General features: G+C 43.2%; 2 protein-coding genes across 2 annotated transcripts in view; both read right to left on the bottom strand.

The window, feature by feature from the left end:
• LOC121301168 (F-BAR domain only protein 1-like) overlaps positions 1–17,037 on the bottom strand; it is an 18,473-nt gene extending 1,436 nt beyond the window's left edge. Inside the window, exons 1-7 of the mRNA XM_041230307.1 lie at positions 16,933–17,037; positions 12,351–12,416; positions 11,246–11,307; positions 3,231–3,322; positions 1,146–1,220; positions 546–687; positions 80–232 (exon numbers count right to left, since the gene is read on the bottom strand). Of these exons, the coding sequence (XP_041086241.1) occupies positions 80–232; positions 546–687; positions 1,146–1,220; positions 3,231–3,322; positions 11,246–11,272 (489 nt within the window). The 5' untranslated portion in view covers positions 11,273–11,307; positions 12,351–12,416; positions 16,933–17,037. The remainder of the gene's footprint in view (positions 1–79; positions 233–545; positions 688–1,145; positions 1,221–3,230; positions 3,323–11,245; positions 11,308–12,350; positions 12,417–16,932) is intronic.
• Positions 17,038–20,817: 3,780 nt separating this feature from the next.
• The window catches only part of LOC121301167 (microtubule-associated protein 1S-like), a 5,223-nt gene continuing 1,040 nt past the window's right edge, over positions 20,818–25,000 (bottom strand). Inside the window, exons 2-4 of the mRNA XM_041230306.1 lie at positions 24,698–24,995; positions 24,336–24,559; positions 20,818–23,984 (exon numbers count right to left, since the gene is read on the bottom strand). Of these exons, the coding sequence (XP_041086240.1) occupies positions 23,829–23,984; positions 24,336–24,559; positions 24,698–24,995 (678 nt within the window). The 3' untranslated portion in view covers positions 20,818–23,828. The remainder of the gene's footprint in view (positions 23,985–24,335; positions 24,560–24,697; positions 24,996–25,000) is intronic.

Raw genomic sequence — 25,000 nt, 5'->3', positions numbered from 1 at the left:
GAGGACCAGGTTTGGGAAGCACTGTATAACCCACACTGTAATGAATGTAAACCTGTGTGAACGTGAAGGCAGCGCTCACCTTCTCCACCTCCTTTTGGTTGGCTCCCTCCTTGTGGAGTCGCTCGAGCTCCACACACCGGCTCAGGTAGCTCTCCCTGGCCTTGTGCATGTGGCTGCTGGAGACCTGCATGCTCTGCACAGCCTCCAGAGTGCCCGTCACCTCCTCCTTAGTCTGGGAAAGAAAACACAGGGTGGGATTAATCCCGACAGTGGCAGACACACGACTCCTCCCTTAATCTGAGAAACTAACCAGAAACAAGGTTGACCAGTTTTGTATCACAGCTATGTCACCGTGGCAAAAAATGATTTCAGACACGTACTGCCGTAGCGTTTAATACCCACCCCTATATACGTACTCATAACCGGTCCCTACACTGAGTGCTATGGGGACAGGGTTAGGGTTAGGGGTGAGTGGTTGGCGGGTGAGTCAGTCTCGAGCGGTTTTTATTCTCTGTTGAAAGCTGCTTCGCGGCACGGGGCGGTACCTTGCGGTGAACTTTGACCTGCTCGTCCCCGTACTTGTTGATCTCCCGGATGAGGTCGCTCAGCTTCCTCGTGAGCTCCAGGTGGCACAGCGCCAGCTTGTCCGAGGAGACGCGGAACACCTCCCACATGGGCGCAAACGTTCTGCCAGAGAGAGAGAAACGGGTGATCTTCGAGATCCAATAACATTCCACATTAAATACCTCTGGCTACACTAACTACATGCATGTCGTGCAGTTACAATGAAACATGCTTAATGTTGGTAGCATCCTTTTGTAATTAGATTTGCACATGCCGTTAAGTATTTCCAGTGTAATTACTCCTGTGTCTAACCACATAGCCAATATAAGTCTAGTTTTAGCCACTATTACCAGCGTTTGTTTTTTCTTTATTTTTAAACTTGGTTGTAGGTGTTACATCACTATATGGATGTAGCGCAGCATCACATGACAAACATCATCCAATCCCGTGTCAGTCAGTACCACGCAGGTCACCCTGAGCTACAGTCTCAATATAAAACTAATCTGGGCGAGTGGCTCTCAAGATATAGCCTTCGTTATCCATCACTGCCTCCCTGGGGCTGCAGAGGCTCTTGTACTCACCCGAGCTGGCTGCTGCTGCTCGCCATCTTGGAGAGTTTGCTCATAGACTTGGAGTAGCTGTCCTCCACTGCAGCCCTGCGCACACCAGAAGCAACAGTGCATCAGAACTGGGCTCAAGATTAGAAGAACTGGATACAGTAAAGTGCTTGCAATCAGCAAAATAACTCCTTCTTGCATTTTACATTACAAGAGACGCAGAACATGTTAAACGTTATTCTACTGTACCTGCATTTTCTTCAAAGCTATTAACAAGTAAAACAAGTACTGATTGCTCTTTAAAAGGCGTCTCAGTGCTGCACTTAATGTGTGCGACTTATACAGGAAAAATTCGACCTATAAAAAGGACAGCAATTCAGATTAGGTAAGAGAATTATATTCTGTGAAAACGATACGTTGATAATATCACATTTCTGGCCAGACCTAGACTCTCTGATGATTAAACTGCTGTGTTTAGGGTAAACCATCTCTGCAATGGCCCAGTATCTAGACAAGTACCTCCAAACATGCATCCCTATGGGGGATAAAGTGTCTGAAGAATTAGCAGTGCCCTTGGAAACCAGGTTTAAATAATGAATGACCTAATCTCGTCTACCACTGTTTAATGGATATCCATTTATGTACAAAACACTTATAAGACAGAGAGGTATCATTTAACCCTTATCAGGTATTATCAAACAATGGTCCCTATTCAGGTAAGCTTTAACTCATGAGATATTTAAAGAATGCTTTTATGAATAAAATACAGGTCATTCCTGTTCAAGGCGGCTATCTTCTCCTAGGCAATTTAGACCATGAATAATAACTCACGAGCTAACGCTTCAGAAACCCCCCTGGAAGTTTTGTAGACTCTACTGATAAAAATTCAAGCTAGTAAGCAGATTTCACTTCCTAGGGATGTCAATTTGGACATAAATGTAATCTAAAAAAAAAAAAAAAAAAAATCAAATGTTTTTTTTGTTAACTTGGGGAAACACTATTATAAAACCTTTTCAAACTGCAGAACAGGCTCGAAGCAGCCTGACTGGAAAACGCTGATCCACGGAAGCAGACAATACAGCTTAGACATGAGGGTCTTTCATCAGGCGACAGTGGACTGGACAAGAAACTGCACAGGTTTCCTTTCTGATAACCTCATCTTCATTACAGGAAGCCTGCTGTGTGACTCTGAACCGAGGACGTGCGCACATCAGAGTGCTCCGTGACTGTCCCCCTCAATCCATTACAAACCAGTGCACTAGAGCCATGACTGTCCTCCTCAACAAACCAGCAGAGCGACTGCCTTTCAAGCCAATGCCTTCTTCAGCCAAAATATTTGCCTCCTTGAGTTTAGCTTGGAGTTCTGGATTAACTGATGTTTAACAAAATCACACGCTGTAGTAGTTTTCCCTAATTTATAAAACCACACCAGCGTCTCATTTATAAGGGAAAAATCAGAATCTGGGGTGAAGTATAGGGGCGGAGAGGGGATAAACAACTACATTTTTGTGTTAGATAAGTCAAATGATGCCTTACATTTGTAATGTTTGTAATCGTAAAAGGGTATAGAAAAACAGTTTAGTCTCTGCATCTAAAGCCTGCCCTGAACTGGAGGAAGCCCCCTTTCTCTAAGTGGTGAGGGAGGGAGCAGTTCAGTCTCCATGCTCCAAGCCTGCCCCTGACTGGAGGGAGCACCCTTTCTCTTAGAGGTGTGAGGGAACAGCTCAGTTTAATCTCAGGCCTGCGTTGGACACATGCTTTGTTTTTGATCGACTCCAGTAAACTTACAGGAGAATATATATTTTGCTGTGTTTGGTAATGACATTGTGAACGTTCAGAAAGGGCTACAAAGTACTTCCAGTTGCTGGGGCAGGTATTCTAGTACCTTTAACCTGCTCAGGCTTGCTGGAGAGTGCTGTGCAGACCGGATCACCTAGCTGCTACCGGCCTGCACAGAGGCAGCGGAATAAAATAGATTGCACTCTGTAATGATGTTCTTTGTCACTCTAAACATAGTCAATTACTGCAGTGCATGAACTTACCAGTAAGTCTTTACTTCAATACAGACCCGTACGGAGTGTGCAATACTACAACCACACCAGCCCTCACCTCTCACGGACAAACTCCGCCAGCTCCTTGGTGGAAATCTGCCCATGCTTCATGTTATGATAAAGGACGTCGAACCCAGCGTTCCTCTCCCCCTGAAAGAAAGAAATATCACCCGATTACACACTCAGTGCTTAGCTTTCGCGTTCAGCAAATAATACTGTCATGGGACGGACAAGGCTCTAGAAGACTGTCTGGCTGTTAAGATTGTAAAACACTACAGAGGTTTGTTTCATCTTAATGGAACTACTATCAAAGTACAAGTGGATTCCATACACAACGTCCACAGGAAGCATTTCATTCTTGGCCGTCACTTGTTAGCACATTTCAGGCAATAAAAGAACAATAACAAGGGGAATTGACGGCCAAGAATGAAATGCTTCCTCTGGGTTTTTATAAAACTGAAACGTAGTGCCACCTGAGCACTCTTCAGACAAAATGAGAAAACTAAAGAGCACTAAACTTAAATACTCGAAGTCTACTGAGACAGATACAAGCGGCTTCCTGCCTGTTTATCAGTTGAGCAGTAAGCAAGGCTTTGAGGACATGCACACAAACCACAGGCCCCACTTCCTCCCTCATAATACAGAAGTCAGTGCCTTTCTCAATCACACCCACCAGCCGCACACACAATGCTGGAGATAGCATCTGCAGCCTGGAGCAGCTAGTGGTGCCAGTTTCTGTGGCCTGGTGCACAGGAGGTGGGTGCAACCAAGTGGCGTTTGTGACGACATGTGTAATTATAGAGAAAACAGAATTAAACACTCACCAGGGCCACTAAACTCTGGCAAGGTGTCATTTGCTTGAAATTAAGTTTCAATGAAATAACTTCCAACAGCAATGAACAGTAATGCATACACTTAAGTGTATCACTATAAAATTTCACTGGACCAGAGCAGTCCAAGCTTGTTGGCTAAAGGAGCCACAACCATTACTAGAAAGATCTTACAGACCCAGTTAGTAGCAACTACACAGAGACAAAACCACGGGATACAAAATAGTCATGCTGGGGAGTTCAAGAGCCATCTGTTCGCTGTCTTTAGACTGTCTATCTCTTCCAGGAGTCACAGTGAGCAGAATAACACAATATACCCTTCCTAGTCTTCCTAACCAGCCCGTTTGAACTGCTCAATACCTGAAAGACTGGATTCAGAAAGGAGGTTTACACCTCGGTAGTGTTAAAACATGTCCCCAGAATCCGCACGTACTGCCCGCTCCTCAAGGAGAAGAGCAGCAAAACAGATGAAGGGCGTTCACGCTCACGGGCCACTGCGTCTGCCCGGGGGACGATCACATTGACTTGCACTTGCTTTCAGTCTAAGCATGTTATGATATTGAGTCAGAAGCTCTTGCAAGACTATAAAATACTGTATCTATTACATGTTACTAATGACCGATTTTGGCATCAGAATACAATCTGGAGTTCCCATTTTATTTATTTTTGGTTATAAAAAGACAAGGTGGGTCAACTGATGTAAAAGTGGCAGATCTAAAAGCTGGTGTTTAAATCAGAAAAAAAAAAACACCAAACAAAAGTTCTAGGCAAACAGCGCAGGAGTGAAAAGGTGCAAACGTTTCGGTCAATTCAAGGTTGGATGAACTGATGTGCAAACATTGGTTTTCAAAATCTCAAGCAGCTCTTCCCCAGGTGCAAGTGGAAATTCAACCCCTCCCTGTTTAGATACAAAGATTTCCTAAAATTTTGCTCCAGTTCAACAATGCAAGTATTACACAATGTCAATCCAAAAAGTCTCCATGTTTCTAAATGCAAACAAAGACCTGACTGATATGGCTGGCCCGCTTTACAGAAACTGGGAATTTGGTTTGGCTCACATTGGCAATCCAGGTTCCCTTTGAAGCGATTTTAACGGAGACGTGTTGAAGACAGCCAGAAGGGTTTCACTGGCCTTGTGCAGGAGGTCAGGGTGGGCCTCCTATCTCTGCACGCTATCAGAGCTCAGAAAGCTCTAGAAATAGCGAGCAGATACAAGGGCAGTCACAGGCGCTGTTCCCAGGTAGCTGTGGAATGCGAGGAATGCAATGGATCCCAGGACAGCAGTGAAGGCAAGGCCACAGAGAGGGAGAGAGAGAAATACTCTTTCAAGCTGGCACAAACACAGTCACTAAATATAGTCTCTTAATACCAGCACACCGAAACACCCTGGACAGAATGATTTCTACCCTACATACAGTACCAACGTTGTTTAAACTCATTCAATTAGGACTCTTTCTAGAAGAAACAGAAGGAACAAAATGTACCGCTGCACCATATGTTCCAGTGAGAGGGGGTAGGAGCAGGTGGCAGAGAAGCCTCCAGTCATGGCACGACAAGAGACTAAGGAGCTCCCAGCCCTCCAGGGTCATCCCACCAACTGCTCAATATTCATTTAGAACCAGAGGGTGGAATCCACAAAGAAGGCAGGGGGAGGGGGTCTCACTCTCTCTCCATCTCTCTACCCCTTTGAAACTCATCTCCACATCACCCAGGCAGCCTCTTCCCCTCTCAGTGCTTCTGGTCTCTGAATGCCCAAACTGTAATCCGAGTTATGGGTACCTGGCCCCATCAAACAACATTCACAGCCTCACACAGATTACTGGAATTTGATTAAAGCCAGGTTCTGAATCAGAGGGTCTCTCTATCTCTCTCTCTCACACTCACTCGCACAGAAGGAACCCGTGGGCAGACAGCAGCTCCTCGGCTGTGCTGCGAGATCTGCTGGCTTCCTCAGATGAAGCGCTCACAGCGACTCATTCCAGATTCCGTGGGCAGCAATGAACCGTTAAGACAGGGGGAATCAAGCAACGATAAAGCCCTTCAGCACTCTGTTATAATGAACAAGATGCCAGCACTCGGCAGGTGTGACTTTCATACTGCTAATGACAATCTGCAGGGCTGCAAGCAGCAAATGGAAAGGTCATTGAAAACAAAAAATACTGGCTTTATGCTGTCCGGCTGTATATTATATACACATGTTTAACAAGGTAAACATTCCAGGCTGAATTCTAAAGGTTTAACCTCTAACATTATGATAGTAATGTCAGAGTAATTATTTTATTTTGTTATTAAATAAGCACATTTTTTTTGTATTTTAATATTTCAAGTTACTGCTCATTTTTTCTGTAGTGCAGGCATTGACCAAGTGCGCCTTTTTCCTTTCTTTCTGCGATTTCCGTGCCTGTACAAAGCTCTACTGACAAGCCAGGGACACCTGCAGCTACTGTGTCAGCCCCCACTCCTAGCTTCAGCATTGGCCCGGGTCGTGCCAACAGCTTACCAAAGAAAGGTTCAGGGTTCACTTGCACAGGAACACAAATCAACACATACTGCACACAAGCGCCACTGCGCTTTTGCCTCGTGTACACACTCCAGTGCTAATGTTTTAATTCCACATAGTGAAAGTATACAGAAAGTGTATGGCTTTGAGATTAATGGCAGCGCGCCCTTAATTTGTGTTGCAAATTTAAATAACCCAGTGCCTTACTGAGGGGACACCTGATCTGCGACACGCAGAATACAAAGAAAGTCTCATTTAGGTTACCAAAAAATACACACCTCGCAATGCAAATATGTACAAATATGTTGCTATGAGCTTTTAATCTCAAGATGTTAAATATAATACCTAAATTATCGAAAATATATATATATATATATATATATATATATATATAATATATATATATATATGTGGCCACAGCTGTACTTGAATATTATATAACCTTTCCTAAAGGATTCTAATGGGTACATATGTATAGGATGTTGTCTGTACTTTATTGTTACTTTCTGCTTGGGTCAGGCTTCTGAAACGAACCCAGTCCGAAGGCCAACTGAGGACAAGTCCGGTTGGGGAAGCTGTTCAGTGTTGCCCCTTCGTAAAGTCAACAACGTGTGTCACAGCGATGTGTCTTCAGAAGTGTGGGCCCTCAAACTGTCGTCGAAAAAGCTGAGCACACCCCCCCCCCCCCCCACCCCCCCCCCCCCCGGACAAAATCCGCCTGGCCAGTAGGGTGCGCTGTAGTGTGGTAATGACAGCACAGTGCCTGCTGATCTGGCCTCCCCCAACCCGTTGGGACAGCCAGGGCAAGAGCTACGCTTTCTGCCATTCTAGACCTCTCAGAAATAAAGCATTATAAACCTGAAGCGCTGATCTACAAGGATTAGTTCATGTACATGGATACCACAACAGAACAAAACCCTTTGTCCTGCCAACTGCAAGAAGATTAGTGTCAAGGGTAGCAAAGGAAAGACAACCGTCCCCTTTTATCCATGGGAAAAGTGACAGTTTTGTGTTCCGCTTCTGTAAAACAAAATACTTTCTCCTGCTGCCATATTATCACTATTTAAATATTGGTGTGGAAGAATAAAATGGCGATCTAATTAAATGCCCTTATCCCTCTGACAGGAGACATCCTGCTCTGCTTAAATGGATGCTAGCTCGGAAAGCTTAGACAGCAGACCTGCTTTGACTAACCTCACAATAAAGAGCTGTCACACTCGCACAGAGGCTGCCTATTCAGCTGGGCCTGGTTGCTAAGGGAACCCGGTCACCTAGCAACCAGCTACTCCCAGCGCATGCTAACCCAGCCTGTGTCCCGGGCTTTTCAGTCCTCACCGCTGCAGCGGTTGGATTTAGGGGAGAAGAAAAAAAAAAATCACCCAAAATCAGTCCAAAAACCAATGCCTCCCAGCAGCATCCAGAAATATTTTCGGTCTTTACACGGTTCAGTGACAGCCATGATAACGCAGCCCATCATTTTAAAAGTTTGTCATTCTTAAAAAGCTATAGTATCACATGCTGAAATATATCCTAAAACATTTTAAGCATCCACCCCATTATTGACTCATCTTTTGACAAACACACAAGGAAACACTGGATTCAAGAATGCATTCCTCTGGTCAGTGGCTATTCAAATGTGGTTGTTTAAAATGAACACATTTGTTTACTGAGGCTGTTTTGGTTTAAAAACACAAAAAATGGAAACCCAAAATAAAACCCCAGAACAGCATAGGATATTATTAAATGCTTAACTGAAACTGCAGTTTTATTTTGCATTCATTTTTGTTCAAAAAGTTCCTTCAACTTAACATAATAAATGCCGGGGTGGAAGGCGGTATGTGAAACCAATATTGTTAAACCTATATTGCTGAACTGTTACTTTTGTTTGACTACAAAGAGTTTGATCAGAATAAAGTCTTGCTGTCTATGCCAAGAGTAGAAATGTTGTTGTCTGAATTATAAAAGGAACAAAGTCAAAAGGGCTGAGGGCGGTATGACAGGTGCTCTGGTATCAGGAGAGGAGGAGAGGCTGGCAGCAACACCACACTCAGGGCTATCTGCTTCAACAGGGCTTCAATTATTTAAAGTGACCCCTCAGCACGTTCAATAATTGAGCACCTCGCTGGAACAGAGGCCCAGAATAGCCTGCGGACCCCCGGCTGGGCCCTGATGAAGGAGTTTCAGCTCCCAGCCTGGTTGACAAAGGTGCAGCTCAAAACACAGCCCTGGAGGTCATCTGAGGTGCGGCGCTGCTACAAGATGCCAAAATAAATAAATAAATAAAAATAAAAACCTGAAGTTACTGTCTCTTATCATTTGTCCAGCAGAGTCAGGGATGTGAATAACAAACAGGCCATTTACACTGACGTATGTGCCACGTTTCTAATCCCCTTCCCACGCTCAAAGCGTGGAGACCACGAGAGCACAGCTTTACACCTCCGGGTTTAGAGATTTCATTAAATAATTGAGTGATTAAGAAAATGACATTCTAAATTGGTGATCACGAGTTAAAACCTGGGACATAAAATACTGTTACCCTAAATCAGGTTTAAACTTGCATTAAACATGATTTCAAAACAGTCTGTTTTTAGCTTGTTGGCTCTTTAGATAAAGCCATTCCATAGTTCTCTCCAAACAGAGGAGGGGTCTGAATTTAAACCCATGGCACCCCCCTGATGTCACAGCATCTCTTTAGGACAAATGAAGGTGAGCAGCGAATCTCAGCAGCTGTGCTACAGATCTTTTTATGCTGTCAGAAACACAATTTAGAATTTTTCAATACAATAAACAATCAAGATTTAACAAATAACTGATAGCATCACGATAAATCGATTATTGTAGGAACTCTACACTGCCGTAACAAATATAACCACAGCCCCGACACACACACACTGGAACTGGGGCACCGACTGCAGCTTCCTCACAATTAGAAGGCACTGCAGGAAACTCAAGAACGTGGGTTGAGACAGCTAGAAGAGGATAGCCTGGAGAGTCGTGATCTGCATTGCCGCGGACATACCTGTGCGTCGTACCACGATTGAGACTGTGCATCCCTGGGGTTCCTCGCTCTCAGTGTATATTAGTAGCACTCGGACCTATTGATTTTGATTTCTTCATGGCAACATCATTAAAACGTGCCAGCAGTTCAACAAGCTAGCTTTAAGGGGAGGCTTTGCATGATCATATTCAACTCATTGTTTCTGACCAGCAAACGCAAACCGACTTGAGTGTAGCAGAAACACCTGAGGCAATAAATTAGACAAGCCAGCTGTCAATCATGTCTAATAGGCAGAGTTACAGCGAGTAGGAGAGACACTTCGGAAGCCCAATATTTGAAAAACAGCTCAAAAGCAGAACTTCACCCCTAAAGCACAGTGGTTTATTGGAGCATTATGATCGCTCCTGGAATGAAAAATCCTATGCATCAGCAGTACACCGCTACCTGCAGTCTAACATCTGCTTCTCGAATGAAGAGTAAGGGATTTACTCATTAATATTCTGCACTCACCTTTGTGCAACCCCATTACTTACATAACCCCAGGTGTGTTCTGCTCTATCGCTCTACTTTCTCTTGGGAGTGTCATTAGTGAGTCACGACACACAAGACACCATAAACAATTACCCAAGTGCCAATTTAAATCGCTTGCTAGAGCAAGTTCATTCCTGATCAGTTTCCAATAAAACAAGCAAATGTTCGGCTGAGTTTTTTTTGTTATGGAAGTACTAAAAGAGCAGATATTGAGATATAATAAAGACAATTCATCTCCTTCTCGGGAGATGACAGATGTAATAAAAGAAGAGGAATATACAAAGCAACACTCCCACTCACTGAATATGAGCACGCTGCTTCTATACAGCAGAACGGGTGCCAAAAACACCACCCTACAATTCAGAAACCTCATTTATAGACCTAGTTTCACTGTGTATGTATTGAATGTTAAGAGTAGTGGCATATAGATGGTCTGGACCACTAAAATAACCCCCCCTCCCCCAGTCTTCAGCGGTACCAAACTTTTCACGGCAGGGGTGCAGAGGTGGTACCTCAACACTAGAAAAACAGAATATTTTGTAAACCATTTCATTTTTTCTCTTATTTTAACACCACCCATCCTTTGAAAAATGGATTGCGCCAGTCATTTAACTTGTCATATCATTCTTTATTGCTGTGCCTGACAGTTCCGGAATGCTAGAGCAGCTGGTGCTGTGTGGCTTCATTTCTAACAAGATAAACTCGTTATATTTCAGCCTGTAGACTCGCCGGTCTAATGGTGGGTGACTAATTAGGCTTACAGAACTCAAACATTCTACAAAGTGAAATTTAAAGTGTGGATCTACACGAAATGAGAAATGAACATCCATCACACACCACCCCCGGTAACTTTCTGACAGTGGTGTTGTCCCAGGTGTACTGAGATTTGCATCTTGTTCATATTCACACCTACAGGACACAGCATAACAACAGACGCTTTCAAACAGTGTAGACTGCCTGCTGGGCTGGGTGAACACAAGGGCACCAGCAGTGAAGTTTCTTAGCGTGAAAATAGGACGCACCTGCAATAGCACTGCTAGCAGACCCTGTACCCCCCCCCCCCCACCTATATAGGCTTCAGGGGCTCCACCATGAACGATTGCACCTTTATTTTTATTCATGTATTCATTTTATTAATTTTTGATTTTAAAATCTGTACCCAAGGAAACAAGGAAAAAAGGAGAAAGGCAAATAAAAAAAAAAACTTGGCTTACCCAGAAATTCTCTCGGAAGCAGGACATCTTGGCTCAAGTGCAGCTTCGGGATTTACAGGGAACTGGAATTTATAGGGAAGAAATCAGGGAATGTTAGTAACACACCTGTCCATCATGAAGGAGACAACATCCCAGAGCATGAGAATCAATTAATCAATCAATCAATCTTTATTTTATATAGCGCCTTTCATAGTAGACCACCATCACAAAGCACTTGACAAGATAGTGAGGAACAATGCATAAAACATTAAATACAAACAGTAAAAAACAATGCAAATACATCTGATACAGGCATATTACATTAAGTACAGGGCGAGGATGTGGAAGCGAGCGACTGTGGGAGCTGCACGCACTAGAGCTGGGAGAGAGTTCCAGAGAGTCGGGGCCATGAAGCTAAAAGAGCCGCTCTCCCAGTGTGGTGCGCTTTTGCTTGGGTATAACAAGCAGGCATGAGTCACAGGACCTCAGCTTAAGGCAGGGACACAGCGGGCCTGCAGGTTGGAGAGATACTCTGGACCTGTGTGATGAAGCGCCCGAACTTTACAGGTATCCAGTGCAACTGGGCAAGACAGGGGGTGATGTGATCACGTTTTTTTAGATCTGGTAAGGATCCTAGCAGCTGCAAAGCGCGTGACGGAAGACCACAGCAGGTTCCCATGACACCATCTACGCCGCAGGCAGCATGAGGCTCTACAGTTAGACCTTTAGAACAAACAGACCATCACATCTAAGCAGCAATCATACAGCAGCACACACTTACACAGAGAGTAGAAATCTAGGAATGCAGGAATATTTCAAACACATCATTTCCATCAGATACACAGAAATTCCAGAGGGCTGCATCACATTAACATTGGGCTATAATGTACACAGATAGATAACACTGTGTTTAGGGTTAGGCTGCTTTTATGTACGCATGGGGAAAAAAAAGGATTCAATAGATAAACAGCGAGCATAAAATCACTGTAGGTCCCATGGTATAAACATACGCACATTTTGAACTTTACAAAACTATTAATAAGCCCAGTGAGAACTGAGAGGAGAAAGCAGGAAGAAAAATGTAATCAATCTGCTGCCCTACTGAGGGGCGGATCGCTGAACTCACCTGTCTGAAAGCACGGGGGGCCTAGATCCCAAACTGGCACTCAGTCTTGACTCCAGCGTACTGCACCTAGTGAAGACAAACACACAGGGAGATTCGTAAACAGCTTTACACTTATGCACTAAATGTTATTACAGAATCCAGACATGTCTGGATTCACCGGGCACGCGGTAATTATTTGATTCAGGTGAGCGAGGATATTGTCCAGAGTGTGAAATTCAAGATTTCACAGTTACCTGTAATACTTTGCATGACTCTGTCTCTGGTGTAAAAAATCCAGGGACAGAAATAAGACTCCCATTGCATAGCAGTTTGATCCATTCCTGGTTTTACTACAAACTTAATAAGGACACGACCTAGCTAACGTCAGTAAAGGAAGGGGACCCCAGAAGGGTAAAGAATCACAAGCCAGTCTGGAGTCACTGGGGGGTAGCAACGTTAGACTATACTGTATTAATGAAGTTAGTAGAAAAAACCACAGAATCGAAGGAATTAGCTGGATTTTCCCCTGTGATGTAAATGATAAAGCTTGTTTTTATTTAGCAAGGTAAAAAAAAAAATGATAGAAATCAAAACGTGCCATTACATCTGTTTAATATTTAATTTTTAATCTTAAACTACATTTCAGATTGCACTTCCCATTAGCCTGGCATATATAACCTGAACGAAGGGGCATTTTTAACAAAACTTAAGAGAAAGTGTAAAAGCCAGACTTTGTGCCTAACTCACTTAATGTAAGTTTGACCTCTCTGAACAGACAGTCAGTCAGCGTGACTGGTACAGTGCTGTGCTTCAATGAGTACAGGTATTGTTCCTAAAACTCTTCACAGTTACGAACTGCAGTATGCCATTCAGGGGTTTTCATTTCTGTTTAATTTTTAAAAATGAAAGCTTTAAGTACTGCACACAACTTCATTAAATAGGGAACGTACACACCCACACACACCCCAACGGGAAAAACAACAAAACTAATCCTCGTTCAAATGGAATGAGCTGGCTAACTCTGCATTACACTAAACATCCCTCCTTCCTCTCCTCCTTCCTAACTTGGCATTCGAGCAACAAACCCTCGGTCCTGCTCCCTCTCCACTTACTCGCAGTTCAATCTGACGTGCCAACCGAGGAAAGCAAGCCACGGAAATAACAACCACACGACAGAATACTTTCCAACGGACAAAAAAATACTGTGTATAAACATTCAGTCAAGCACTGTCAACTGCCTCCTCGATTTGTAAGTGCTCCTTCTGTCATCTGCAACGAGAGAGAGAAAGAGAGAGAAAAGAGAGATGGCAATGCCCAGAAGAGACACTCTCTGGCTCCCGAGTTCATCTCTACAAAGCAACCGCAGCACACACTCGCAAGCAATCCAGTGTACCACAGGTTCCTCAGCTACATGATTGTTCTCATTTGTGAAAACACAATCACTTCAGCTATGCCCCAAAAGAGAGTGTCAGTGTGTACAAAGACAACGTTCTACAAGATGGGAATTTTGCCTACCCTGGGACGAGCAACAATGAAAGATCCACTAGGCAAGTTGTTTCACCTGTGATGGAACTAGCAGCGGGTATATCTTAGTATCCCCTGCTTTATCTGGTAATACTGATCCCATCTTGTACCACTAAATGTGCAGGGAAATGAAAATGACAAAATTGCACAAGTGGATCGACTTCTGATCTGATACACGTGAAAAAGAAGAATGTAGCACACACTTTTGTGCAAACGGGCAGTCCCACAAACAGTATCCCCGAGGCGTGTGTAAAAGCTGCATCTCCCTTTATCCCAGCGTCCCAAGACTGCACAGATCACTATGCAGATTCCAAATCTTCCTGGAGAACAGATTTTGTTGTGGATTTCCTCCCCAGCTGGAGGAATGGTCACGCATTCCCCCAGACTAACTCACACACATGCATGCTTTATTTGTTTCATGCTCCGAGACCCTCGGTGCGTGATATAGCACCATACTACAGCATACTCATCTGTCTGGCTCCCAAAATATCGCTTCTCCTTAAAATAAGACATATCCATTTTCACAAAATTCCCAATTAAAATGCAATGCCGTTTTTTTTCTATTTCTCAGAAGAGCCGATCCATTTTCAACAACGCCCATTCGGACCAGCGCTTGATCACCCTCTTAATGCACGTGCAAATCTTTTGTAACCCTCAGCAGCTGCGTCAAATCTTTACTGTAAATGAGCCATAACTAAGATTATATTTAGGGCATGCAGACTCAGCATACTGGTCCAGCCGTCATCACCAGCATGCAAAGCTCGAAGAGCCCCAGGCAGTGCAGTCAGTAAGCAGGACTCAACGATACGGGACATGACCTGGACTTGTCAATTGTGAGGCTGGAGCAATGCATTTTCTACAGAAAGACTGACACAACTGGAGGGATACAAATCTGATTCCTATTCCTGATTGTAAACAGCACATAGACAGCTCCAGAAACAAAGTCTCTCTGGGGGAGGTGTGTGTGTGGGGGCTGAATTTACAGATTCTGCCTGATGGGTTACTTTCTGTTAAAACCCCATTTTGTGTGTTTTTTACTGGAGAGCGGACGGTTCTTGTCAACAGTCCCGTTTGTTTACATGCCCCATGCAAATGAATGGACACAAGCTTCCTCAGGTCTAGAAAGAGGGGCCAGTTTCACAAAGCACTACAGTATATATATATATATATATATATATATATATATATATATATATATATATATATATATATATAAAAATAGAATTATCTTACTAAGTTTAATCAGTTTTAGGTCAGTCTTTCAGATATATTATTAATTCCTATACAAAAAATAATTATTTATTGATGTAAATTGGAATTAGCAGCCTGCTACCTAGAAATGCCCGTTTTTTCTTAGCTCCTATTCCCCCTTGCATTTCAACAAGGCCAGGGTCACAAGAAAAACAACTGGCTTGCTGTCAACTGCTTTTTTTTTCCAAATCTGATCACATCAAATGAAACAAGGTGTACAGACATTCTCCCAGCAGCGCTTGGAATAAATAAACCAGAACAGAAAAGGGCAACTTCATATCACAAAACAGTTACTGTGTTTCAGAAAAGTATTTCGGCGGGGTTATAATAATAATAATAATAATAATAATTCTGGGTGGCCAAGAAATAGTGTACACAGAATTTACAAGTAACAATTATATTGGACTTAAAAACGCAATTAATAAGGCAACTTCTTCACGTATTTGCCTCTCCTGCACCTTATCAAAATGAAACAAGTTTACATTTGGGCATGTTTTATAACGGCGATGTTTTTATGCATTATTCCACAGCTTATCTCTGTGAAGCTTTTACTCGGTGGTCCTGATTACGCTCACCTGTGAAACGGGCTAACATTAATATTGCCTCCAAGCTAAAGAGGGTTCAAATGAGTTGATAGGCGAGATCAACAGCCACACAGCATGAGAACACCACCCGATAGCAACCCATTACAAGTCTGCACGGCACTGTCCTTATTCAAATGCTATTTAAATAGTTATACTTCATGTTTTAGCTGGTCTCTCTGTTTTAATCAGCTATGCTGGTCTGGTAACGTGGACGACACTCGTGGTTCAGTGCTCGTCCCACACAGAAAGCAATGAGACACAGTGAAACAAACCGAACGCATTCGATGACAAATGTCACCGAGAGTCGTACCGTTTTGTCACAGGATGTATGACGCTTCTTTTAGTAATTTCTAAACGCTCTCGGGTCTAACCTCTGCCGCTAACCTCCTGATCCAGACTGTCAATGACAACACGCTGCACACACACGCACAGAAACACCAGGTGCAATCATTTCCCTTTTTTGAGACCGCTGCAGAGCAACACGAAACTTAAGAAGCGCAAACCGCATACCGACAGAGCAGAAGACGATACCCAAACATCGTGCCGTGCCCTGCTACTAACACAGTCGCCGTGCCTGGCGTTAACATGCGGCAGTCTGCACTGCAAAAATGCTGTCCAATCCAACGCTGGCTCTATAGGTTTGCTGTATTATATATAATCAAACTACACTCTGCTGATCTGTGAGGCAGATCCCAGCAGAAGATACGGCATCCAACGCGCTATTATTAGAAAGCGATCAAACCGAGCTGCCATTGCAACATGTGGATAACATTTTATCGGAAGTTTACAAGAACTCAACGTCATGTTCCCACAGTGGCATCAAATGACAGGACAGGACAGGACAGGACAGGACAGGTCCACCAGCTCCGAAACCAACACAACACAACCCCCCCCCCCCGACCTTTATCCACGACTCATCTTCAACTTCTGCTTACTAACCACACAGCACGACCATATCCTTCGTGCCTGCCCGTGTGTGTCGGTGTCTGTAATAAACAAAAACACACCCTGATCTCAGCGAATGAAATTGCTATTTTAATATCGATCATGTCTTTTTTTTTTTTTTTTTTTTTTTTTTAAATGGCATTTACGATAATACAGTAACGCGCTTGTAAGAAACACACCAAACATAAAATAAAATCAAGCTCGGGCAACGTTGTTTTAAATGTATAGCCCTGTAATCCCTGTTACATTCACCGCTCGATTACAGCATCAAAGATCGCGTTTTCTCGTCTTTCTTTTACCTGTCGGTGTGTTCGGATATAGCGCTTCATCCGACATCCCGTCTCATCCACCTGTGCTTGTCTTCGATTCGGTTCCAACTCGCCGAACCAGCAGCGCCCGCTAGCCCCGCCCCGCGCTTCTCCCATTGGCCAGAGCCTCGCTCCTTCTCCCCGGGGAAGACATGAGTAGGCGTGGTTACAACGCACACCGCGCCTTTCCCTTGCTCCAATCAGGGGACACAAACCGGATTTAAATAACGCCCACCTAGTGAGGCTGGAAAAGTCATACCGCGATTGGATAAATTGACCATCAATACCCAGATGAAAATAAGAGAGAGAGAGAGGGGATTGTAAACCCATAAGTGTGTACTACTATTGGCCCAGTCCAACGCCGTTCATATCTTAAAGGCGGGGTTATAGCAAAAAACCCGCCCACTCTGCACGGATTGGTTTAGAAAGGCAAACTACCCGATGGTAATTATAACACTGTACATGATTTATCTAACCAGGAGCAATGCAGATACTGCTGTGCATTAGTTTCTCAAGCCCCAATGCACTTCAGTAAATAGCTGCATATGCGGTATCTAGTGCTGTAGTCTTGTATCACTGAGTTAAATCCTTTAAACAACATAGAAGAATAATGTACTTAATGAAATATAAAGCTAATACTTATAGAATAACTCCCAGTTTACACGCGATGGGTTTTTAGGCAGATTCCTGAGGATGATCAGACCGCAGCCGCCTACTGCCCAAACTTAAGCTAAAAGACAAAAACAGCGCCTTCCTTTATTATTGGGCAGTACGTAGAGAATAGCTTGCGATACCACAGCGCCACCTATTAACTGAAATTGACTGTGCTGCTTATACTGTGGATGGATTCATCCCCAAATCAACAGGGGCAAAGGAGCATTACCAGAGCCGTCACGTTTTGTAAATGGTTTTATTGCGGGTGCTATATGTAAAATAGATGAAAGCTTTGTACAGGGTGAACGGACCCGTGCTGTTATTGTCAACCTTTCATGTGAAAATAAATCAATCAAACATTTAAAACGTTTGCGACGAGCACACAGACCAGCGGTGCTCCCTAAAATTGCCCGGTCAGATAAAACGCTCACCGAGTTCATTCTAGCATTGTGGATAATGCGGAGTGTGATTAACACATACAGACGCAAGAGGGCAGCAGACGCACAGCGCCCATTGCTTTAGCAGTCCCTGTACGGACAGCAGCATGCCCAGCTTTAGAAGCTGGCGAACATATTTTTTTTTCCCCCCACGAAGGAATAAAACGACTTTAATGCTATAAAACCGACAAGGAGCTAGGCGAGCTTGTTTTAAAAGCAGCAGTCATCAAATAAAAATAGAAATATTAAAAAGCTGTTCTTGTAAAAATAAATACATAAATAAATATATGAACGAACTACTACCAATGTAAGCAGCTTTTTAACATTGCCCTTAATATTCCATTGCATGTTTAATTACTCGGAGTGATTTTGGGTTCTGATGTAGCCACTTACTTCATGGTTCTGTCCTGTCCCAACATTTTGAAGAAAAATGCATTCGATTCAAATTGCAATGGGGACAGGCCTGAAACCTGCCACAGTGAATACAACCTTGTGTTCTTTTTTTCAGATCAATAAAAAGCAGCATCTGACAGGGAGAGGTTGCCGTGGAAACCAGCTCACCTCTTCTCTGCCTGAGCCAGCCTCTGTCCAATCAAAAGCCCACCCGCTACAGTCACCTGACACCTACCTTTCCGAAGGTCAACATTTTGTGGCAGCCTCGGAAATGACACGCTCCCGAGTGTAGTGAGCTGCTGCAAACAGATGGCTTTAGTGCTTGTTCTGCAGCTCGTTTTCAGATGAGCAGAGTGAAATTTTGCAAGTCTAAATATTTAGACACTTCTCCAAAAGCAATGCTTTGATGCTGGGCTCTGTGCTGTGCACACATCAGACACTACACAGAACGTTACCCACTATTCTGAAGGAACCAACACACAATAGAAATTAAGATCATATTTCAGATGTGGACCTTGGTTCTGCCAAAAAATACACGTGCCTTCCATAAGAATGGAAATAATAGGTTCTGTGAGATCTGTAAGATGAACAGTTGGGGACACGTGACCTTTCCTTTAGGATAACGACCCGGGATACCATTTAAATTACAAACGAATCAGCCATGCATACTCAAAGAAAGGCCGTATTGCTAATGTTTCCAATAGATTGTGCATGTCGTGGATAGTAATATGAAAGGTTTTGACTTTGAAGACACGTTCATTAGAAGTGTATGCCACGTTTCTTTAAAGTACTTCTAGATGCATCTCGACTGTGTTTAAAGTTATGGATGACAACGGAGGTCACCTGTAATATCAGGTGTGGTGTCTGCTCTGCGTGAATAAGACATCATGTAATCAAAGAAACTACTAAATGAGATCATAGCAGTACAGTATTTCATGTTCGATTTAGACATTTTTCAAATTTGTCCTTTTTTTTTTTTTTTTTTTTTTTTAAGTATATGGGAAAACTACAAAGCGGCGTGTAATTCAATATAACATTATTAAGGCAGGTTTCATTCCATTTTAGTTAATTCTATAGGGTGATACATAGCTGTAGTGTTAACTGTGGGCTGTGAAACCATTCACTCGGCTGTTGTAAAAACCCAGCTGTACAACATTATGCACACGCTTGCCCTACAAAAACATGAAGAACACGCAGATACACAAACACATCTCAAAATACTACAGCACACAGCAGTGGGGATGGTTCACAGGTTTATTGTTCACAAAACACACCGTATAGATCTATAGGGGGTTGGTATCTTTTGCACCCGCAGGACCCACCAGCGTGCGAGCAAGCGAGCGAGAGCGAGGGTGAACGCATTTCGGCCAGTGTGAGGCACTGCAGAGATAAAAGCCCTGACCCCTGTATAATTACAGCAATACTTCGTTGCAGAAACCACCTCCTTTAAAAGCACCCAGGAATTTCCTATAGGGTTATAGCTAAACCAAGACATCCCTGCATACAACAATGGACAGCCTTCTTCAGGGGCCTCCTCCTCATATACTGTGGATGCTTTGAACCGTGTGCCAAGTCAGAACAAGATTGAGGAAAGTGTGGACCACATGCACTGTTCACAGTGGTTTTCAAGTGACCATTGAGGTGTACTGCAGGTTTGGAAGCAGATGCACTGTCTGCCTCCTTCCTACTACCCTTAACTGACATCTGAGCAAATTATTCATTTTGTTTCATTTCACAGGATATCAAACTTTCTAAGGGCAAGTAAATTCCAAAAGCAACATTGAAACTTACACTTGAGGTCCAGATCACTCAAAATTAGATTAAAACAGCATCAAAAGATGACTTCTGTCATTGTTTTTGGTTTTGAAAGAAAATTTGCATTCTGGTTCAGTTAGCCCATTGCACTGCAATGACACATTTACTATTCGTTGTTCTACATTTGCATAGAACGCTTTTCTGGGAAACATTCTGAATGTCAAGAGATACCTGTTGTCATCCCTTTCAAATCCATTCTGAATGCAAGCGTAAAAGTAATCCATTCTGAATGCATTTAGAATCTACAGAGTTTTAACAGTGGCAGTGCTGCAGTTTGAGATCCAGGTGAAGAACAAAAACAATGCCTTGGATTACTTAGTCTTTTTATTAGTTATTGATTTTATTTTTACATTTTATATAAACAGATAAAACAAAAGGAATCCAAGATCATAAGTTTATCATTTGTAATATTAGTTGTAATTTAGGGAAGTCTTTGTTTTTCTATACTGCAAGCTAGTCTGTATACACAGATATATCTGTTGATTTAATTCGATATCACCCTATACCTTTCCAACATGGCACGTAACACTGTTATTAGCACAAAATCACTTGGATCTTTCTGAAAAAAAAAAAAAAACTTAATGGGGCTATAAAAGCAGCATATTTATTGAAAGAAAAACAAAATTAGTGTTCAATACTGAATCAGCCTTCATTAAAATACACCCCTTTCCCCTCTCTTGTCAAATGCACAGACAAGTCACAAGCTTCTCACCTTGCACCTAAAAAGCCCACAGGGGGATAGATTCTTACACTGTGATACAGCTACAAACATTCAATACTTCAAATAACCAAACATGATTACTTCTTTTCAGATTTGTTTTTAAATTAGATGTAAATATTGTCAACATGTGGCAATAGCAGAGTTTCGTGTCACAATTACCATAACTGTCCACCAGGTGGCATGTGTTTATTATGACACATTGCCAAACAGATCTGATGCTTTAGACTAGACCTTTAAGGGGAAAGGGCTAATTCAAATAGTAGGCACTGGTTATTCCTACAGTTTACAGAATCAAATTGAATTATTTCATACTGCAAAAAAACAAAACAAAAAAAAAACAATATATTAATTTAAACAAAAATAAATAAGATGGGCAATGGAATTTGCTTTTTTCTTACATTAAATTTAAATGAATACATGTTGAATAATTGTACAAAGTTAAATAATTTAAAAAAAAAAAATACCAAGGTCACAGCTTTTATCTATTACTGCACATGTAAAGAAGGTACGTCCCAGGCTTCTACACTGCCCTGGAAGTTAACAGGCCTCTGTTGTTGCCCCTAGCAATATACATAACAGGACGTCACCAACATGCTGAATTGTTCATTAATATTCTATATTTTGTCTGTTTAAGGCCCCGTTCATTTCCTCAAAATATTTGGAAAAAAAAAACCCCCACACACAATCATATTTATAAAGCTAATCTAAGGTTATAGTAAATATGTGCTGTATTAAATTTAGGATAAGTTATATTTAATATACACCTTCACGAGTAGAGGGAATAAAAGTATGAAATGCGAGGGAGATTGTTTTTTTGTTATCTTTCCAATTTCAATTTTTTAGCAATTCCCAATTTGGCCTTTGTACCGCTTGACCGAACCATGAAATGTGTGTCAGCTTCTGTTGGGTACAGCATGCTCTTCAGCTATCCAGCCCATTAACCACCTCATCAAGAGTGATCTTTATAAGAGTCGGAACAGAGCAAAAGTCTTGAACGGAGTACAACCCGGCCAAAAAAACTAGCATGACTCCCTTTATCCAAACTTTTAACTGCCTTAAGACTTGCAGCCTTTCGACAGACAGTTCCTCAAAGCGCATCGATCGCTTTCTTCAGCTCCAAACGCTCCCGGTGTACTGCACCTCCCTATCTCATTTGAAGTGCATGCATTATGTATGTACAGATTAGGCTAATGTAAGCGTCAATAACAAATGTACAAGACACAAGCCCGCTACACTCTACAGCATTACTCTAGAAATTACTGAAACACGGGACAGGGACACGTCACAAATGTGGAGATACCTTTTTTTTTTCACTTTTAAAGTTACTTGTGTAAATACGTTACATTCAGGCACTAAACGAAACCCAGACTCGAAACATTAAAAAAGTCTTATAAAACCCATATCGCAACCGATTGTAAGATAAGCAAATTGGTGCAAGTGGCTTCTAAAACGTTAGAGGAAGTGACATGACTGCAAGAACGTTTATCCCCCTCCAGCAACAAACTAAAATATTAAAAAAAAAAAAAAAAGAAAGAAAGAAAGCCATACACCTTATCATTGCTTTCTTTCCTTGCTGTTGATTGAGCTAACTGGCCATTCAAAAGGGAAAGGAGGTGAAGAAACAGCTGCTAGGATTAATCAGCCCTCACCTGTGGAGAGCTTGAACGGAATAATCCAAGAATTGGTTTGTGCACTACTGGTAGATTATATTGTGGGAAAGTAAAATGCAACTAGTTAACCAGTGATTGCATTAAGAAGTTATCATACAGAACGGGTAACACAGTTAATCTTCAAGGGGCAGTTGGATCATTGACTTCCCAACCCCATACCATAATACAGTATACTGCAGTTACACAACATATATACGAACGAAACCAGGAACAGCACTACAGAGCTCGCTCTGGGAAAGGTACAAGACTGGTCCACTAACACTACTAATACAGCAAGTCCTATAAAACCACGTGGCTGGGTCGTACATTCTGCGGCAACAGCCTTAATGCGTCCAAGTGAATGCTTTCCGAGGGTGGTGAAGAAACCCAATCCACAGGGACTCCAATCTGCAACAGCATCACCCAGTTATACTCTAGTGGGGAAGCGAATATATATATATATATATATATATATAAAAAAAATATAAAGTGTATCTCAAAAGGGTGTCCTTCTGCCATGTGTACAGGGCTGCCGTGCCCCAGCGCTGCACGGGGAAATCGGCCGAAAGAAACCACTGGGAGTGGGGAGTGAGAAGGGAGGGCTTAGTCTTTAAAAAAAAAAAAAAAAAAAAAAAAAAAAAGTGAAACGCTCTTCAACTTTTTTTTTTATCTCTTTTGACATCAAAATGACAGAAAGGTGATTTTGAAGCTACGTCTAATTTTTAACCCTGATCCCAGGTACATTGTTTCGAAGATATACTGTACTACTTAAAAGGAACACAGCCTTAGGAAAAATCAGTTCAAACCGTCACAGAATTTGCTGAAGTCATGTCTGCTGCAGAGTTTGGGCCTGATCCACGAGGCAGGAAAATGCAATGCCGCCTTTCCGAAACCAAAAGAAAAACACCGCCCGACGTTGCGATTACAGAGAGAGTCTGACCCTGTGAAAAAGAAAGGAGACTTCTTGTCATGTCAAATGCAGGTCATTTCTTAAAGACGGCCCAGTGCGGTTTCTCAAAACACAAGAGTGACTTGGTGAAAGGGAGTGGCGTTGTAAACTCGGCAGAGCTGCGTGCAGTACTCCAACAGCTGACCGCTGGAGTGAGGAAAAGCTTGAAAGGGCTGGTTGTGTTTCACTGGTGGCTGTAGCTGTTTGAGTAAAGGGGGACTGGGGGGTGGGGTGTGTTGGGTAAAGGTCCGTGCTGGATTCGGGGGCGCTCAGAACTCCACTTTGCATGCTGGGAAGGTCTCGTCCTGCATGGCCACCGTGCTGTTGCTGCCCAGCACAGTGACAGCCAGCTCACGCTGCCGCTCGTGGGTCTGCTGGTACCACTCGTGCATAACCAGCGAGTCAAATGTCGGGATCAAAGTCACCTATAAAAAGGAAAAGGGAGACCATTAACCAAGCAGGCAAAACCATCAACAGACCATGCACTTTCTGGTTTTACATAAACACAACATCCAGAAAAAATGTCTAAGCAGTTTATTCTTCCCACGCTGAACTGACTCAGTTATCCAGCCACAATCTCAAGAATCATTATTTTCTGACCACTTCCTGTGCAGCAGGTACTCCTGCCACAAAACGTGTGTGCAGCCCAGAAAGGGTACAAGCTGCACAGACTGGAAACTTGGGTCTAGTTTACCCTCAAACGGTGTCTTGGCAGGATAACAAGATTAGTTCTACGAGGCTGCTGCTTTAAATGAACAAGGCAGTGCTGCCCTGACCTGCACGTTGCTGCCCCAGAGAGCCTTGCCATCCAGCAGTGCATCCAGCAGGGGCCTCATGACGCTCTCCTTGAGGGGCTCGTCGCCGCTGATCACGTAGCAGGAGGAGCGCAGCCGGCGGAAGAACTCCACGTCGACGGAGGGGGTGCCGCGGCCCGAGGGCAGGTACGCCAGGTCCAGGTACACAGGGGTCCCGGCCGGGGGGGTCCTACTGCCCACAGAGCCTGGAAACAACCAGCAGCCAGTCAGATACCAGTCAGATACCAGAAAATACTCTGGTTTTAAAACAAGTAAATTCTCTAGTTTTGCAAACTAAGAAAAGGGCAAGAAAATGCTCAAAGTACTAAAACCAACACACTTGCCTGCAGTGGAGGGCCGGGCGGGTGTGTTTTTGGTGTTTCTGGGTGCAGCGGGGCCACTCTGAGCCCCTTTTGTTTTAGTGTTCTGGGTTGCAGCGCCTGCAGAGCTTGGCCTCCCCGTGCTCAGCTGCTTCTTCACCTTGGTCGCGTCCCGCTTGCTGTTCTTCACCTGCTGCTCGGCTTCGGGGTCCACCATACAGGTGCCAGGATGGGGGGGAAGGGGAGGGAGGTCCTTCATGGGGGCTGGAGGGGGGTCCCGGGATGACAGGGCCCGATGGGAGGAGCGCGACAGAGGGCGGTCCTGGG

This window comes from Polyodon spathula, chromosome 27 (assembly GCF_017654505.1).
Source record: "Polyodon spathula isolate WHYD16114869_AA chromosome 27, ASM1765450v1, whole genome shotgun sequence".
NCBI lineage: Eukaryota > Metazoa > Chordata > Actinopteri > Acipenseriformes > Polyodontidae > Polyodon > Polyodon spathula.
Note: the sequence above shows the minus strand (reverse complement) of the source record. Positions and strands in the feature narration are given on the sequence as shown.